At 39.5% G+C, this 16,772-nt stretch overlaps 1 protein-coding gene across 1 annotated transcript in view; it reads left to right on the plus strand.

The window, feature by feature from the left end:
* The first annotated feature begins 570 nt into the window (after positions 1-570).
* The window catches only part of MLH1 (mutL homolog 1), a 19,038-nt gene continuing 2,836 nt past the window's right edge, over positions 571-16,772 (plus strand). Inside the window, exons 1-17 of the mRNA XM_017820172.1 lie at positions 571-574; positions 1,210-1,534; positions 2,987-3,077; positions 3,204-3,302; positions 4,379-4,452; positions 5,256-5,328; positions 6,411-6,502; positions 7,831-7,873; positions 8,492-8,580; positions 10,166-10,278; positions 10,862-10,955; positions 11,493-11,646; positions 12,334-12,692; positions 13,465-13,613; positions 14,839-14,947; positions 15,815-15,878; positions 16,418-16,582. Of these exons, the coding sequence (XP_017675661.1) occupies positions 571-574; positions 1,210-1,534; positions 2,987-3,077; positions 3,204-3,302; positions 4,379-4,452; positions 5,256-5,328; positions 6,411-6,502; positions 7,831-7,873; positions 8,492-8,580; positions 10,166-10,278; positions 10,862-10,955; positions 11,493-11,646; positions 12,334-12,692; positions 13,465-13,613; positions 14,839-14,947; positions 15,815-15,878; positions 16,418-16,582 (2,097 nt within the window). The remainder of the gene's footprint in view (positions 575-1,209; positions 1,535-2,986; positions 3,078-3,203; positions 3,303-4,378; positions 4,453-5,255; positions 5,329-6,410; positions 6,503-7,830; positions 7,874-8,491; positions 8,581-10,165; positions 10,279-10,861; positions 10,956-11,492; positions 11,647-12,333; positions 12,693-13,464; positions 13,614-14,838; positions 14,948-15,814; positions 15,879-16,417; positions 16,583-16,772) is intronic.

Raw genomic sequence — 16,772 nt, forward strand, 5'->3', positions numbered from 1 at the left:
GGTCATACTCAGACCACAAGGGCCAAAACGACACATGAGGCTGTACAGAATCACAGAATTATTTAGGCTGATAAAGGCCTCTGAGATCATCAAGTCCAACCTTCAACCAATCACCATCCTGTCAACTGGACCGTGGCACCAAGTGCCACATCCAGTCATTTCTTGAACTCCTCCAAGGATGTTGACTCCACTGCTTCCCTGGGCAATCCGTTCCAATGCTTAACCACCAGTTCTGTAAGCACTGACAGAGAAAGCAAGAGCTCTGCTGGACAAGTGTCTCCAAACCTCAGGAGACTCCAAAGCTTGGCAATTGCTGCCGAGTTTTAGCCATTGTACAAATGGCACAAATCTGCTTTATATTTGTGAGCAATTCCTGAGGTTATAGAGTAACTGTGTACTGTGATTCCAAAGACATATATCACAGTGCATACAGGACACCCTGGAAAGAATCCTGGCACACATACAGGAGTCAGACACCCAGTGCAGTATGTCCTGCTGTCTATAGGCACAGAGTTCAGCCTCGACGGACACAACAGCCACAGTGCTCGCAGCAGTTCACAGAATCACAGGATGGGTAAGGTTGGAAGGGATCACAGTGGGTCGGCTTGTCTGACCTCCCGGCTCAAGCAGGGCCATCCTAAAGCACATTGCACAGGATTGCATCCAGAGGATTCCCGAATATCTCCAGAAAGGGAGATTCCACAACCACTCTGGGCAACCTGTACCAGTGCTCAGTTACCCGCACAGTAAAGCAATTCTTCCTCCTATTTAGGTGGAACTTCCTGGGCATCAGTTTCTGCCCATTGCCTCTCATCTTGTTCTTGGCACCACCGAGAAGAGCCTGGCTCCATCTCCTTGGCACCCATCCTATAGATACTTATACACTTTAATGAGGGCCCCTCTCAGTCATCTCTTCCCACAGCTGAACAGGCCCAGCTTCCTCAGCTTTTCCTCATAAGAAGATGCTCCACTCTCCCAGTCATCCTTGTTGCACTCCACTGTACCCGCTCCAGGAGCTCCATGTCTCTCTTGTACTGAGGAGCCCAGAACTGGACACAGCACTCCAGATGTGGCCTCACCAGGGCTGAGGGGCAGGATCACCTTCCTCGCCCTGCTGGCAATGCTCCTCCTAATGCACCCCAGGACACAATTGGCCTTCTTGGCCACAAGGGCACGCTGCTGGCTCACGGGCAGCTTGTTGTCCACCAGGGCCCGCAGGTCCGACATACATCCCCCCTAGGGGCCGTGGCCACACACAGCGGGGTCCCGGCCACCCCTTCCCGGGCCCCAGACGCCGCGCGCCCTCCCGCCGGCAGGAGGCGCGCTCCCTCCCGCGCTGCGCGCCCCCGCGGCACCCCGCCCCCGGCGCGTCCCCGCGCCGCTCCCCGCGCGGCGGCGGCCGGGGCCGCGCGCCTGTCCCCGCACTCATGGCCGGCGTGATCCGGCGGCTGGATGAGGCCGTGGTGAACCGCATCGCGGCCGGCGAGGTCATCCAGAGGCCGGCCAACGCCATCAAGGAGATGATCGAGAACTGGTAACGCGGGGCGTGCCCCCGGCGCGGGCCGGCCGTGCGTCGCGGCGTGTAGCGAGGGGCGGGCGTGGGCTCGGGTGCTGAGGAGGGCAGTCCTGTGTGTGCCCGTACTGAGCGCACGGCAGGGCAGTGTTCGCGTTGTGTTCGGTGTGCTTTGTTCTTGTTTGAGAAACTTATGAATCCTTGGCTTTCGGTGCCAAGTTAGTAATTCATAGGATCATTTAGGGCGGAAAAGACCACTAAGATCACTGAGTCAAACCATTAACCTAACACTGCCGAGTCCACCACTAAACCATGTCCCTAAGCAGCACGTCTACACGTCTTTTGAATACCTCCAGGGGTGGTGACTCCACCCCTTCCCTGGGCAGCCTGTTCCAATGCTTGGCATCCCTTTCCGTGAAGACATTTGTCCTAATATCCAATCTAAACCTCTCCTGGTCCAACTTGAGGCCCTTTCCTCTTGTCCTATTGCTTGTTCCTTGAGAGGAGAGACCAACCCCCAACTTGTCGTAACCTCCCTTCAAGTCGAGAGTGATAAGATCTGCCTTGAGCCTCTGTTTCTCCAGGCTAAACAACTCCAGCTCCCTTAGCTGCTCCTCATTACACTTGTGCTCCAGACTCTTCACCAGCTCCGTTGTTCTTCTCTGGACTTGCTCCAGCACCTTAATGTCCTTGTATTGAAGGGCCCAGAATGGACACAGTACTTGAGGTGCGGCTTCACCAGTGCCAAATAGAGAGGGACAATCACTTCCCTGATCCTGCTAGCCACACTATTCCTGATACAAGCCAGGATGACATTGGTCTTCTTGGTCACCTGGGCAAGCTCGTGTTCAGCCGGCTGTTGACCAGCACTCTCAGGTCCTTTTCCAACAGGCCTCCAGCCACTCTTCCCTTGGCCTGTAGCGCTGTCTGGGCTTGCTGTGGCCCAAGTGCAGGATCCAGCACTTGGCCTTATTGAACCTCATAGGATTGGCCTTGGCCCATTGATCCATATCCCTCTGTAGAGGCTTCCTGCCCTCCAGAAGATCAACACTCCCACCCAACTTGGTGTCATCTGCAAACTGACTAAGGGTACACTCAATCCCCTTGTCCAGATCATATATAAAAATATTAAACAGAACTCTGTCTGGTGTAGTGAGCTGTATCAGCTGTGTGAAAACAAGCAGCAGATTCCGCAGTAGGTTTCAGTAGTGGGGAGAGAAGATCTGTGTATTGGCCTAGGTACCTCCTTAGTTTTTTAATTTCTGAAAGTTCTTCATAAGTATTGTGGATGATGATTTAGAATTATGTATCACTGTAGTTAAAAAGGAAGGAGACAGTAAAGATTCACACGTAACAGAATGAATTCCAGTATGAGTGATGAGTAGAAACAAATTATCATTTGTATGAGAAAAAATAAATTTTAAATCGTCGTGTAGTCCTTTGTTCTTTAGAATGCTTTCTTGGTTTCTGCAGTTTGGATGCTAAATCTACAAGTATCCAGGTAATAGTTAAAGAAGGTGGTTTGAAGCTCATCCAGGTCCAAGATAACGGCTGTGGTATCAGAGTAAGTAAATAAACTTGACAGCTGTATGCTGGTGTTTAATATGACCTTTAAAAATTATTTCAAGTTATAAATGTTTTTGATCCTGAAAAACTTGCAAAGTGACTATTGCTTGTCTCTTTCCCATAGAAAGAAGATCTGAACATTGTATGTGAGAGATTTACTACTAGTAAACTGCAAAAATTTGAAGATTTGGCTAGTATTTCTACATATGGTTTTAGGGGCGAGGTGAGCTCTTCATCAAGGTTTTGAAACTGTTCATTGTTGCTATCTTGCTGTAGTGGGGTGTACTATCTCATTCCCAGTACTCTTAACAGAAGCTTCTGTTTTCCAAGAGTCTGCCATGTGAATATAGTTCAAAATACATTTTTGTGTCTTTCAATATTGGATGGATGCCTAGGGAGACGTATATATTCTTCTTGTTTTCTGGAGTAAGATTTTTTTTTTGAAGTAAAACAAGGCTTCTTTTGTCAAATGCTGCAGGTAAAAGGCAATGAAAAATCTGAGTGAAAGGTGACTCTTTGATGCCAGACATTTGTTCTAAAACCACACTTAAAATTAGATGTTTGAAATGTACATTTGTCTTCCTTTGCTTTTGCTATTAAATAAAGTTATTATCAGATATACTCTCAGATATACGAGTTCTTCATATTCTCATAGGCTGTATCTAAGCTTCTCTGGAAGAACAGTCATGGATGAGTTTAGCTTTCCATGCCAGTTGAACAACAAGATATATACCTGTGCTCAGATACATAGATCCTTGCATGCTCCAGAGGGTAGGCTGCATAAGTCCTCTCCTCACACACTTGCAACATAATAATTTCCACAGCCAGTGGAATCTGGTCCTGAGGCTGGTTGCATCTGTGCAGACTTGTCCATTGAGTTTTCCAGGAAAACCATTGTTACCTAACTCTGTAGTATTACCTACAGTCAAGATAAGAACTTGGGTCAAGATGAAGAAATAAGAGCTAAAACCTTCCAGCTGTTTTTTGTTAATATGGAAGAAAGAAAAGTGCCCAACTGTAATAAATTTGCAAATTTCTTTTAGTTATGTTACATGGTTAACCACTTGCACTTTAAGAGGTAACGAAATGTTAGAAAGGCCAGAAGAAGGTCTCCAGATAAAAGTCAGCAGTACAGGTTTTAAAGTTTGTTAAAGCTTTACTGACCTGCAATTTTCTTTTAAGGTTTTTTATTAATTACTTGCAAGTGGCATATCAAAATTTAGCCACCCTGTTTAAAGTGTGTACACACCTCAGTGTTCTCCAGAGCAAGGTTTACAAATATGCTTTCTCCTTTCCTAGGCATTGGCGAGCATCAGTCATGTTGCCCATGTTACAGTAACAACTAAAACAGCTGATGCTAAGTGTGCATTCAGGTATGCTGCCTATGATCCATGTGACTTCTACTGCATGGAATAACAAAGACACGTATCTCTTTTGAGTGCTTTTATTAAGGAGGAGGGTAGAGTAAGGGTAGTTACAAAAAAGAATGTGAGAAAACATGGTTTGAGTGATTTTTTTTTCCAAATTGTAAAGGTAAGCTTTAGCTAAACAATGTATTTTAAAAGTTGGGGTTGGGGGTCAGGGAATCTTAAAGGGGATTCTACTTCAGCAGCTAATGTAGGATAAACACTTGTCTTTACCTCCATTTCAGGATAAAATTTCACAATTTGTATGAAACTATGCCTCTGTATAACTTGCTGAAAGACCTACATAGGTCGGAAATCTCCTATGCTCCAAGTCCTGTTACAGTCAGAATGGAACTGATCTTACAGTAAAGTCAAGAATTTCTTGTTACTATAACGGGAGTGTAAAGTCTAGTGGAAGAATTGTTATTAGGCCGTGTCTCATTTTCTGAAGAAAGATAGAATGCAATAGTCCTACCTTTACAGGAAAAGTCTCAGTAATACAATTTAAATATGCATGTGTCATTATCTGCCCCTTTTCCGCTTCTATTATTCCCACTCCCCCACTGCCCCTCTGGCTCTTAAAATCAATGAAAACAGTTTTCCTCTAGCAGAAATGTGGGGGGAGGGATTGATTTTCAATGGCCCAAATTCTTTGCTGGGAGGAGTGTGATGATAATGGGATTTCTTTTGTCTTATTCCATTGTCATCATCTGTCTGTGTCTGCCCTCCTCTAAATCTAGATGTTTGACAACTTTTTATTTTCTGCCTAGAGCTACTTACAGTGATGGAAAAATTAAAGCCCCTCCGAAACCCTGTGCTGGAAACCAAGGAACTCAGATCACAGTAGGCTTTGTGCCCGTTTTCTCTTGTCTCTTTTCTCTTCCCTGGTGGCTGGGCTTGCACCAATTTTGTTGTAAGATATGTGACAGTATCACCTTGTAAAATATGTTGTTTGGTTTTGTTGGGTTTTTGGTCTTGTTTTCTTCACCAAAGGCAGCAAGGTAAATTTCAGAAGATCCTGTTTTTTTTTTTCCTTCTGAGGACAGCATAGTCATTTACTATCAAAAATATTTCATAGTCTGTCTGGACTGCTGAAAACCTCAATGGATAGTTAGGGTTTACAAAAAGCTGGGAATATGGAGAGTGGTCTACACTGTGTGAACCACAGTGAGAAGATGAGGGCTGGCGCAGGAAACTGCAAAACCACTGTTTTCCAGTCATAGCTTTGTTTTCCAGTCATATCTTTCATATATCATAGCAAGACTTGAATGTGAGTGGGGATTAGGATTGGGATTAGGATTATGAAGAATAAGGAGATCAGATTGGGAAGGAGTATCCATTTTGCACAGCGTGCGGTGAGAAGGGGAAGTCTGGCCTAGGAGTCTGCAGATGTGTCTCTGCTGTGGGAGCATACACCCAGCAAGCTTCACGTGTCAATGTTTAGGATAATGTGTCTGAAAAAGAAGCTGGACTTCAAATTTCTGCCTTTCTCAGTATAGCAGAAAAATGATTTGCATGTTGTTTAAATAAATAGTGAAAATGTACAGTTTAAGTTGCTGTTCTAATTACATTAACAGCCTTGAGTGCAGCAACTGTTTTAGCATTTCATTAAAACACGGTGTAATCAGGGAATCCGTTGTCATCTTTGGTAGAAGGTATATAACTTTCACTGAAAAGGGAGCTGTAGAGTTGTTACTGGTTAAAATCCTGATGTACCAAAATACTTGAAAGAATGTGTTTCTCTTGATTTGCATTTTGTTAGGTGAATATAGAAGGTAAGGAATAAATTGAATGTTGATCCTTCATAAACTAAAGTATTCTCATAAAATTTATATATAAAAAAATTAATAAGATGGATTTAGATTAACTATATAGTAAGAGAGGATTTTTGAAATTATTTGTAATTGTGATCTTTCCCTCTGTAGGTTGAAGATCTCTTTTACAATGTAAATACAAGGAGAAAAGCTTTGAAAAACCCAAATGAAGAATATGCAAAAATACTAGAAGTTGTTAGCAGGTAAACTAAAATAGGAAGCTCCAATTTTGTATACTCCTATGGCAGAAGTATGGGGTTTTTCAGAGGGACTGGCAGGTGTGTGTTTGGTGTAATTTTTTTTTTGTTGTTGTTGGTTTTGTTGTTAGGCTTTTTTTAAACTATTTGTTAGTGTGCAGTGTCAGATAACAGTCCATCCAATTTGATATGAAAAATTCAGAGGAGAAACAATGTATTCTATCCGTGACTATTAATTATTTGTAAGAATTCCAGCAAAGAAATGGTGATAGACTTGAACTCTAAATGCATTTGGGCTGAATAGAATCCATGTAAAAACTGCACAGGAGCATTGAGATTTGGCGAAATTCAAAATAGCTGAATGGCAATTTCACATCCACAAAAAAGAGTAATATCACTTTACCTACTGGATGTTCCCTTCCTGGGCCCCTTGGTTGCATTTTTTGCCATGTGCAGAGGCTTTGCAATCCGTGTCTACACAATCTAAACAAAAGAACTGCTTCACAGTTTCAGAAAACACAAAAGGTAGGAAAGAGTAGCAAGACTGTGCACCAGGAGTTAGCCTGTTTCCTGAATGAGCTGTTTAAGAGTCTTTACTGGTCAGGCAGACCAGTCAGGAGGTGGAAAATCAGGTCCTGCTGTTCTGTGGAAAAGCATAATCTAAAGTCTTGCTGAGGTACAGGCTTCCAGCTCACTGGTATTTTGTTTTTCTCATTAGGATTTTTCTATTATTTAATTTTGTTTTTTTTTTCTCTTGAATTTTTGAATTCCCAGTCGCAGTCTATTCTCTGTCTGCATTTTTACATTTCTCATCTTGCAAGGTTCTGTGGTGTGTTTTTTTCTCACGATGCAGTAACTTCCCTAAAAGTTTGAGCCAAGGTTTTGCAGCTGTAGTGTATCAGAACTCAGCCCTGGGATCACAGGCAGCTGAACCATCTGGGTAGGGGAAGTTAGGAGGGCAAGCTAGCCATTATTCAGATCCTTCTCCATAGTAGTTGAGACTTGAGTCTGTTATATTGAGGACATTTTGCTGGTTTTATTTAGTTAAACCTATGAAGTGAAACTGAACTAACCAGGTCTATAGAAGTTGATCCTTTATTTTGAAGAATAAGCTAATCTGATCCTTGAATTTCATATGGTTACAGGTGAGCTATAAATAGAAGACAGTTAATTTTTATAGTAGTTCAGTCTACAAAAGCTCATTTTGGCTCAAATAGCATTACTGTCTAATAGGAAGTGAAATTGCTTGTGCCCATTACTAGCTGCTTTTCAGCAATCAGGGCAAATAATCTTTTCTTTCACATACTGCAGACTTATGTTTACCTGTTTTTCAGGTATGCCATCCATAACTCAGGCATCAGCTTTTCAGTTAAAAAGGTGTGTAGATAAAGTCTTTATAACTTGACTGTGTGTCTGTGTATGTATACATAATATGTATATTTGAAAATTTGCACTGCATCTTTTGCAACAGGAGTAGCACACAGAGCCTTCCCATGTACTAAAATGTTGAACTGTACATTGGTGCAGTTTGGATAGAAAGCACATCAGTTAGAAGTAAAAAAGAAAAGTTTGTCAGGAGTTTGAAATTTTCTAGGTGGTCAATGTTATGTTTTGGTTTAGCTTTATGAGCTGTTTCAGCATCTCTTGAGAGTCTAATTACAAATTACTGAATGAAAGAGGATGGAGTAGATTGCCTTTGTTCTGTGGTATTGTTGATAATTATTTACTGAACTGCGTGTGTTCCTCATTTTCCAAGATGGAGTTACTGGCCTGAATGGGTCTGATGTGCTCTAGCAAATCTTGTAAACCCGTGCCACTTACCATCTATTGCCTTTTTAAGCATAAATAAGTAAATAAGAATATGAAAGCATTATTATGATGTTATGTTTTATGTTCCATGCCTTTGTTTTAGAAATGCTATTGTTTAGTTTAAAGTATTTCTAAAACTTCAGCCAGAAATGTGAATTGATTGATACTCATTTTTGTTCTCTTTAGCAAGGTGATACCGTGTCAGATGTTAGAACCCTATCCAACGCCTCAACAGTGGACAACATTAGGTCCATCTTTGGAAATGCTGTTAGCAGGTATGTTGATGTCCAGTTTACTTTTGACATAAAGTTTTCTAGTGAATCACCCTCCCTTTCTCTTTTTAAGACCATGGGTTGTGCTAACTTTCCTTGTTTCCTGCGAGGTGAATTGCAGAGAAGAGAGAGTGCTGCAATAAGAGAGCTCTCCCTTCTCTGGAAGAATATGTAGCTTTTATTTCTGTACTGAAGGGAAGAGGGAAGTCACAAAGTCGTTCCTTTAATGCACAAAAAGGGAACCATCTGCTTGTAACTTTCTGCATGCTCGTGCAAAACCAGCAAGCTGAACCTGTTTTCTCTACAAGTTCCTAGGCTCTTCCTGTGCCTTGAAAATCTTATTGCTTCTTACCAGTCTGCTATCTGATAAATTTTAAAGCTACTCACCGTAGTTTTTCTAAAATCTTATGGTTTCTTATTTTGAGAAAAGCTGCATTAGCTAAGGCTGTGTAAATCAGACAGAAAAGTTAAAACCAAATAAAACCAATCATCTTCACAAGACATATCTGCCACTTTAGGAAAAAATCTCTCTTTCACATTCAGCTGTGAAGAGTTCATTGAACGGATTTGTCCCACAAATACTTGGGTGTCACTTTGATTCTGTTACCAAAGTCACACAGATATAATGAATGTAACTTTTAATGGAAGCACCTTTAGGAAGCACAGCAAATAGAGAGGCTGGTTAGTATTAAAGTTCGTGGTGTTGTTTTTATTTCTTTGTTATGCATTTGTTTTTATCTACTACGGATGCTCTTTTGATACAATTTTTCCTTTATACAGTTCAGTACAGTCCATGTCAACTTAAATGCTTTGGTCATTTGTTTTCAAGCAAAACTTTTATTTTGCCCAGTTGAAAATGATGTTATTTTGACTTAAAAATGAACACATTGATAAAAATCAATGATAAAAATGGTGCTCAGTATATATTGAGGTTGAATTGAAAATAGGTAGCCCTTAAACCTTTTCTGTGTTAAATTTGGAAGTTGGCATAATGCCTTGTTAGAGAGTTGTGCTCACAAACCACCAAAGTGGATTTCCTTAACTAATGAATCATGAAAATTATTAAAACTGTTATGAAAATAACTAATGTTAGAATCTGTGTGCATGAGAAAGAGAAAAGTTTTCACATTTTAATGACTTCTTAACAGCTCATCAAGAAATACTAGATTACAAAAGCAGACGGAGAAGTCCAAGAAAAAAACGTGTTCTTCCCTGGCTGCTGACAATTTTGAAGTGTCCTTGTCACTGTCAATGACTTACACAGAGAAATGCATATTAGAATTATCAATAAATTATAATATTATGAATACTGTGATATGGTATTAAAAAGAAAATAGGAGTAGTTTTACAGACTCTAATCATACAACATTACTAGTTTACATTTACTTAGGAAGAAGAAACAATGCAGTTCAGGTTAAATAATTGTTGTGGCCTAGCAATGAATGTTTGAATTCTCAAATAATTTTAATGTTTTCATTACTGTGATATAACTAGAATATAGGTCAGTATATCGCTACTTGTGAGTACTGTTAGAAATTTGCATCAACAGAAGAATTAATTTTTTGTTTGTTTCTGTCAAACTTAATAGGGAACTGATAGAAGTGGGCTGTGAAGATGCAAATCTGGCCTTTAAAATGAAAGGTTACATCACGAATGCAAACTACTCTGTGAAGAAATGTATATTTTTACTCTTCATAAACCGTAAGTTTGAAAAAAAAAGGCAGCATTTTGTACAGTTGTATGTTGCTTACATAATCATAAGGACAAAACTTTCTGCAGACCTACAAAATGTATAAGCCTTCTTAAACACGTTTTGAAGAATAAGTGTTTCACTTACTTGTAGATCTTAAAATGTTTTTAGTTTTGTAATGTGCATCATGCTTTGCACTCTAAATAATGAAAGCAGCTAAAACTGGGCCTAAAGAAACTTAAGCTTTGGAGTATCAAGGTAATGATTGTATCCTGCTGACTTACACAGAGTGATCTCTTCATTCTGTAACAACACTGACCTGAGATGCAAGAAACCTTGACTGTATTGAAATAATAAAAAGGTAGTTGGGTTATTTTGGTATTTGTGGAAAAAAATCTTGTAAAACACACTAAGACAATACTGTCTATTCCTGGTTTTATATGAAGAATAAATAGGCCTCGGGGGAAAAATGGGTATAACAGATACCCTTTGAAGATACCAAGCATGAAGGTGTTGGTCTGAAGGAGTGGTTGGGCGCTTTGCAGTGTATTTCAGCCGGGCTCTTTGGAAATAGCCTTCTGTTCTGTGTTTCAGATCGGTTGGTAGAGTCAGCCGCTTTGCGGAAAGCCATAGAAACTGTGTACGCTGCTTATTTGCCAAAAAGTACCCATCCATTCCTATACTTAAGGTAAAGTAATAGGAAGAAGTAGCCTGTTAATACCATCTTGTAGGATATAGCTAGGCTGAGTAGGTTTAGAAAAACACTTCTGTTCCTGATAATAATGTTAAGCACTGCACTGAGGTAATTAATCACCAGACAGGAGATAATTAAATCACATTAAATCTTAAGAAGACAGACCTTATTTTTAGAAGTAGTGAATGTCTGTAACTTCAGCTGAAGTCCTTTCATATTAATTCGTGAGACACTGCAAGTAAAAGATATTTCTAAAAAAGGTTTTTGTAGTTATAAAATAGAGAAATTGGTTTAAGCTTATTGGTTTAAGCTGATTTTGGTGAGTTTGGAGTAGAGTCCTTCAGATTAATTATTTTTTAATGTACTAAACAAATCTGACTGTAACGTAACTTTAGCAGGGTTCAGAATCTTTTTGACTTCTTTGCACAGAGTAATGCCCCTAAGCTGGAGAAATTTTGTACTGAACCAATTTGTGCTCTCTCTGCCATCCATGGGATATTTTAGGTTAACTTCTTTTAAAATGTTTTTCAGTCTGGAAATAGCTCCCCAAAATGTAGATGTGAACGTGCACCCTACAAAACATGAAGTCCATTTTCTTCATGAAGACAGTATTCTAGAGCGTGTGCAACAGCATGTAGAGAGCAAGTTATTGGGCTCTAATTCTTCAAGGATGTACTTCACTCAGGTGAGAACATATGTGAAGTGACTGCAGCTCTGCACTATTTTAACCATCAGGGATACATTTACTCTGTTCAATAGTACAGTCTGTGCAGGGATTGGTAATCATCAGCGTTCTACTGGTACCTTGAGATCTTTGCTCTCTATTTCAGGGATGAAATTGCTTTAGTGTACCAATGTTAACAATGAAGCAAAAGAGAGAAAAAAACTCTGAAAACATTTTAAATACTTTTATGTCAAGTACCTGACCAGTCTTCTTGATTTTGCAAGTATGTTGGCCTTCACATGTGGTAAATTGGTTTTTTATTCTGCCCTGGTTTATGTGAAGATGTGACTGAGGAAACTGTTCTGTGTATTTGACAACACTTTTAATCTGACCAGAAAAAAATCAGGAAGATTTTCTAATCTCTCTTTATGTAGAGCATAGCATAAGAATTACAATAATTTTTTTTCCTTTGAGACAAAAGAATGTTAACTAATGATTTTAACTGCTAAGATGATGACATTCACTCTATATGGATAGCAGATGCAAAGCTGGTGGCCTGTTTAGGCACTTGACACTGTGTTTTTGGGGTTTCAAACTTGCCTCTGAGCAGTAAGATACTGTGAGAAGTGTGGCTGATCTCTCTGGTTTTGTTTTCTTTTTTTTCTTGCTGTTCAATCTATTTGCTTCCTCGTATCTGTCTGAATGAAGACACTGCTTCCAGGGGCTGACTCTTCTTCCAGTGAGGTTGCAAAATCAGCAGCCAACTCTTCTGGGGTTACCAAAGGAACCAGTGATAAAGTTTACGCACATCAGATGGTCCGCACTGATTCCCGAGAGCAGAAATTGGATGCTTTTCTTCAGCCAGTGAACAACCCCCCAAATACAGGCCCCACTGAAGTGACAACAGAGGTTGATGCAGGACCTCCAGAGGGTGCAAGCAGACCACAGGATGCTGAAATGGAAGAAGTCAGTGATCTGGTTGAAATGGCTGATGTTCAGGAGGACATAGGGAAGCCTGGAGGGCTGAGTGAGAGTGGGCACTTGTCTCGCGAGACAGTACCTTCTCGGTAAGTCTCATCTTTCCTGAGGTGGTGCAAGGCTACCTATTTATTTCATAGCATGGCCCTGAAACTGTAGGTTTTCTGATCTCTTTGGACTTCTGCTTTTCCAGAAGGGAAAAAATTTCCTAGAATAACTCTTCATGACAAGTTGTTGGGAAATTAAACTTAATCTGTGAATTGTAAATTACATAATTTGTGATAAATTTTGTAACTGGAATGGGATTTCCATTCATACTGAAAGGCAGGAAGCAGTATAAATAATGACATCAGTTTAGGGATGTCATACTGGTCTGTCTCTCTTTGGAGGCCCCTCATCCTACTACATGAGAAACTACATCACTGAATTTTGCAGAGATTAACCTAGTAAAGATAAAAGTGCAGCTCCTGCAGGAGCAGTTACAAGAGGCAAAAGTCATCTGATGGAATCTGATTTCCCCCTCCCAGTACTACAGAGAAATTATCATGAAAAAAAATCATTAGAAATACCGACATTTTTTCAATGTGTCCTTTAGAGGCCAGTTTGCTTGGTGCTTAAACAATTGTCTGATGTGATTGGTATTAGTGTGTCATAAATTCTCTTAAAATTCTGAACTACCTTTTCCTAAGAGATTATGCCTTGGAAGCAAAATAAAATAGTCTGTCACTCTGGGAATCTCTGGGAAACTGTCTACATTTCTTGTGTTAATGTACAGCATGTGAATTGAGCATCCTTTCTGTTGCTGTGTTTTGCCTAAGTGATAGGAGAATTGACCGAATTCCTTTTGGTTTGCTATTGCAGAAAGAGACCACGGGAAGACACAGACATAGAAATGGAGGAAGATGACACCACAAAGGACATGACTGCTGCCTGCACCCCTAGAAGAAGAATTATCAATTTGACTAGTGTATTGACTCTCCAGGAGGAAATCAGTAACCAGGGACATGCAAGTAAGCAAGCCTTTTGCTTCCCAAGATTATTTTTATTTCAGCAACTCCTTATGGTTGTTTGAACCGCTGAGGAAAAAGGTATTTAAAGGGAGGCTCAGTCAGTTCACTGTGCTGCTAAGCAAGCTTTTAACAAAAGCTTTGGCTTTTCATTTTCATTTGTATCTGTCCCACTTACATGAAATGATGAAACTGATAAAATATTATTCTCTTTTCTGCTAAGAATTGTTATTGTAATAAATAACTTTTTTATAAATTACTAAAAGTCTTGAACTTTAAAAAGCATGTACTTACACTTTACTTGTGCTTCAGAAAATGTTTTGCAGAAGACTGGTAATTCTGAGCCAGTAATTCCATATCTGATAGTCACTGCTTAAATGCTGAAATCAGAGTTGTCCCTGAGCCATAAAATTTCCAAAAATGTCTCAAAATACACAGTAAAACTTGTGAAGCTCCCTGAAGTTGTGTCTTGCCTTCACATGTGTAAGAAATACCTATGAGACTTCGGAAAGAAAGAAATCTCTTCTCACAATGTTACCTTTTCTGGTGGAATTAGGGTAGTGTAGTGCTTTGTACATGCTGTGACTGCAATGCTGAGCTTCTGTAACGAAGCTGCTCCCAAGGATGGCAACCAGTGAATTTTCTTTGTGGAATGCCTAAAATGAACTCTTTTATGGAATCTGACTTCTCATATCTTTCCCAGCCTTCTCATTTATATATACTAAAACTTACTTAATGAGAGAAAAATAAAAAAATTATGACAAAAAATAAATTATGGACCTATTCTAACACATTTTCAGAATTTAATCTGACAATACTAGATTGTGTTGCAAAGCTGGTTTAAATCTGCAATTTTCTTTGAAGTTTGTCAGTTCTCCCTCACTAATCTCCTATGACTGGAAATTAATTTTGGAAGGCTATTCAAACACAAGGATTTTATTTTTTAATTTGCATTTGTAGTTTAACTGTTATATAACTGTTCTCATAGATGCTTTAATAGTATGAGTGTGCATGGAAATAATTAATATTTCAAAACGTGAATAATTGGTAGGACAGGCCTATAAGAAGAAGCAGGATTATAGTAGTGACTGAACAATAATCTGAGACTTTAATGCTAAAAAGACACCACTCAACTGAATAAATGAGAGCAGGGTTGCAAATCCTGAATTTATGTAAAATTATGAAATTATATCCTTTTTGTTTTTTCCACACTCCTGTGTTGTTTCAGAACTTCAGGAGATGCTGCGTGATCACTCCTTTGTTGGCTGTGTCAGTCCACAGTGGGCTCTGGCCCAATATCAGACAAAACTGTACCTTCTCAATACAACAAAACTCAGGTAAAGAAGCTGTTAGACTTGTTGGCAGATGAAATAAGTACCAATTACGAAGCTAATTAGAAGAAGGAAGGAAATGAGAGGAAAAACAACACTGTTCGCTTGTTGACTATCCTAAAAGTCATGAGGCTAAAGATTTAAGCATTCAGTTCAGAACAGTGGAAGGAATTCTGGCCCACGTTGGAGAAGTTTCAGGGAATCAGTGTAATTAAAATGCCAGCTACTGTATTGTGTGCTCATAGAGAGTGGGAAGGAAAAGGCTTTTTCTTGCTTTATGATCATCTGTCTCCGTGATCTATGATCATTATCATGATCTGATTCAGGATCATCTACAGCACATTGTATAAAGATGAGCAAGCAGAAGCTTCAGAAAAGTCCTGTAAAACATTGTATCCAGTTGGATTAAGAGTATCTGCAGGACATGATTGTAACACAAAGTTTGTAATTTTGCATGTGCAGCCTTACAGGGCCAGCTACATAAATTTTGTAACAAATCAGAAAATATACTTGAGATACACATGTCTATCAGTTTCCCAGCTCCTGTGCATTTCTTGCAGTGCAACAAAGGAGTAAAGAAGTTGAAATATAAGTTATCAGGGAATAAATTGATATTGGTTGGATGCTTCAGTATGTAACATTTCTGCACCGGTGTGGCTGATAATGTCAGAAACCAAGAAATAGATTTAACTGTAAATATCTAGATAGTACATGTGAATCTTTAAACTCTTTAGTTAAAGCAAGATATTTATTAATATGACTGGATATGTACATCTTAAGTTTCTGGGATGATTCTTACTTTCCCTTCTTAATTATGGTAACTTGAAGATATGTGATCCTGTCCATACAACTAATTTTTCTGCTTCAATTCAGCCAAGAACTCTTCTACCAGATACTTATTTATGACTTTGCAAACTTCGGAGTCTTAAGGTTATCTGTAAGTATAATTTTACATTACATTCTATATAACAAGTTTTTTTTAAAGAAGTCTGTCCTGTCAGACAAATGCATAGTTTTGGTTGCAGTCAGGTTGGTTATTGTCCACTACAAGAGCGTTGTTTTGTTTCTTTTACGGTAAGAACAGAATGTAGAATACTCTTAATTTTTTGTGTCTTCTACTGTTAAATTGTCATCCTGGCTGCTTGTTATTAGTGCCAGTTGTAGATATTCACCAAGTTTTGCTGTTGCTCATTACATTAGGACAAATAATTAATTTGAATACACAATCTACAGAAATATAGTGTTGATTGCCAGTATTTATCCTGCAAATATTGCAGTACTTGGCAGGATTGGGGACTGCACAGAACTATCATAAAGAAATTAAAACCTTTTTAGACTGGTTATGATAAACAGAACTGTTTGTTCTGCAGGGCAGATGTGCCATATTGCAATTAGTTATTATGTGAAGAAAGAAGCTATAGATTTCCAATAGACCATGCTGTTTGTTAACAGAAGTTTTGCCTTCTCCATTTTTAGGAGCCAGCTCCTTTATATGAACTTTCAATGCTTGCTTTAGAGGATCCTGAAAGTGGCTGGACGGAAGAAGATGGCCCAAAAGAAGGGCTTGCTGAGTACATTGTGGAGTTTCTGAAACAGAAGATTGAGATGTTGAAGGATTATTTTTCTCTTGAAATTGATGAGGTGACTCCTGCTATAGTAATAGACAGTAAGAATGGTGAACTTGGCAGTGTTAGGCTTGCAGTTGGACTTGATTTTAAAGGTCTTTTCCAACCTAAATGATTCCATGATTTTACATTTTGGTAACAGATAACTGCAATAGTTGTTTGCAATGCTTAGTATCACTAAGGGGCCTCTGGTGGTCTAGTGGTTA

Source organism: Lepidothrix coronata, unplaced genomic scaffold, assembly GCF_001604755.1.
Source record: "Lepidothrix coronata isolate B3197 unplaced genomic scaffold, Lepidothrix_coronata-1.0 Scaffold3, whole genome shotgun sequence".
Taxonomy (NCBI): Eukaryota; Metazoa; Chordata; class Aves; order Passeriformes; family Pipridae; genus Lepidothrix; species Lepidothrix coronata.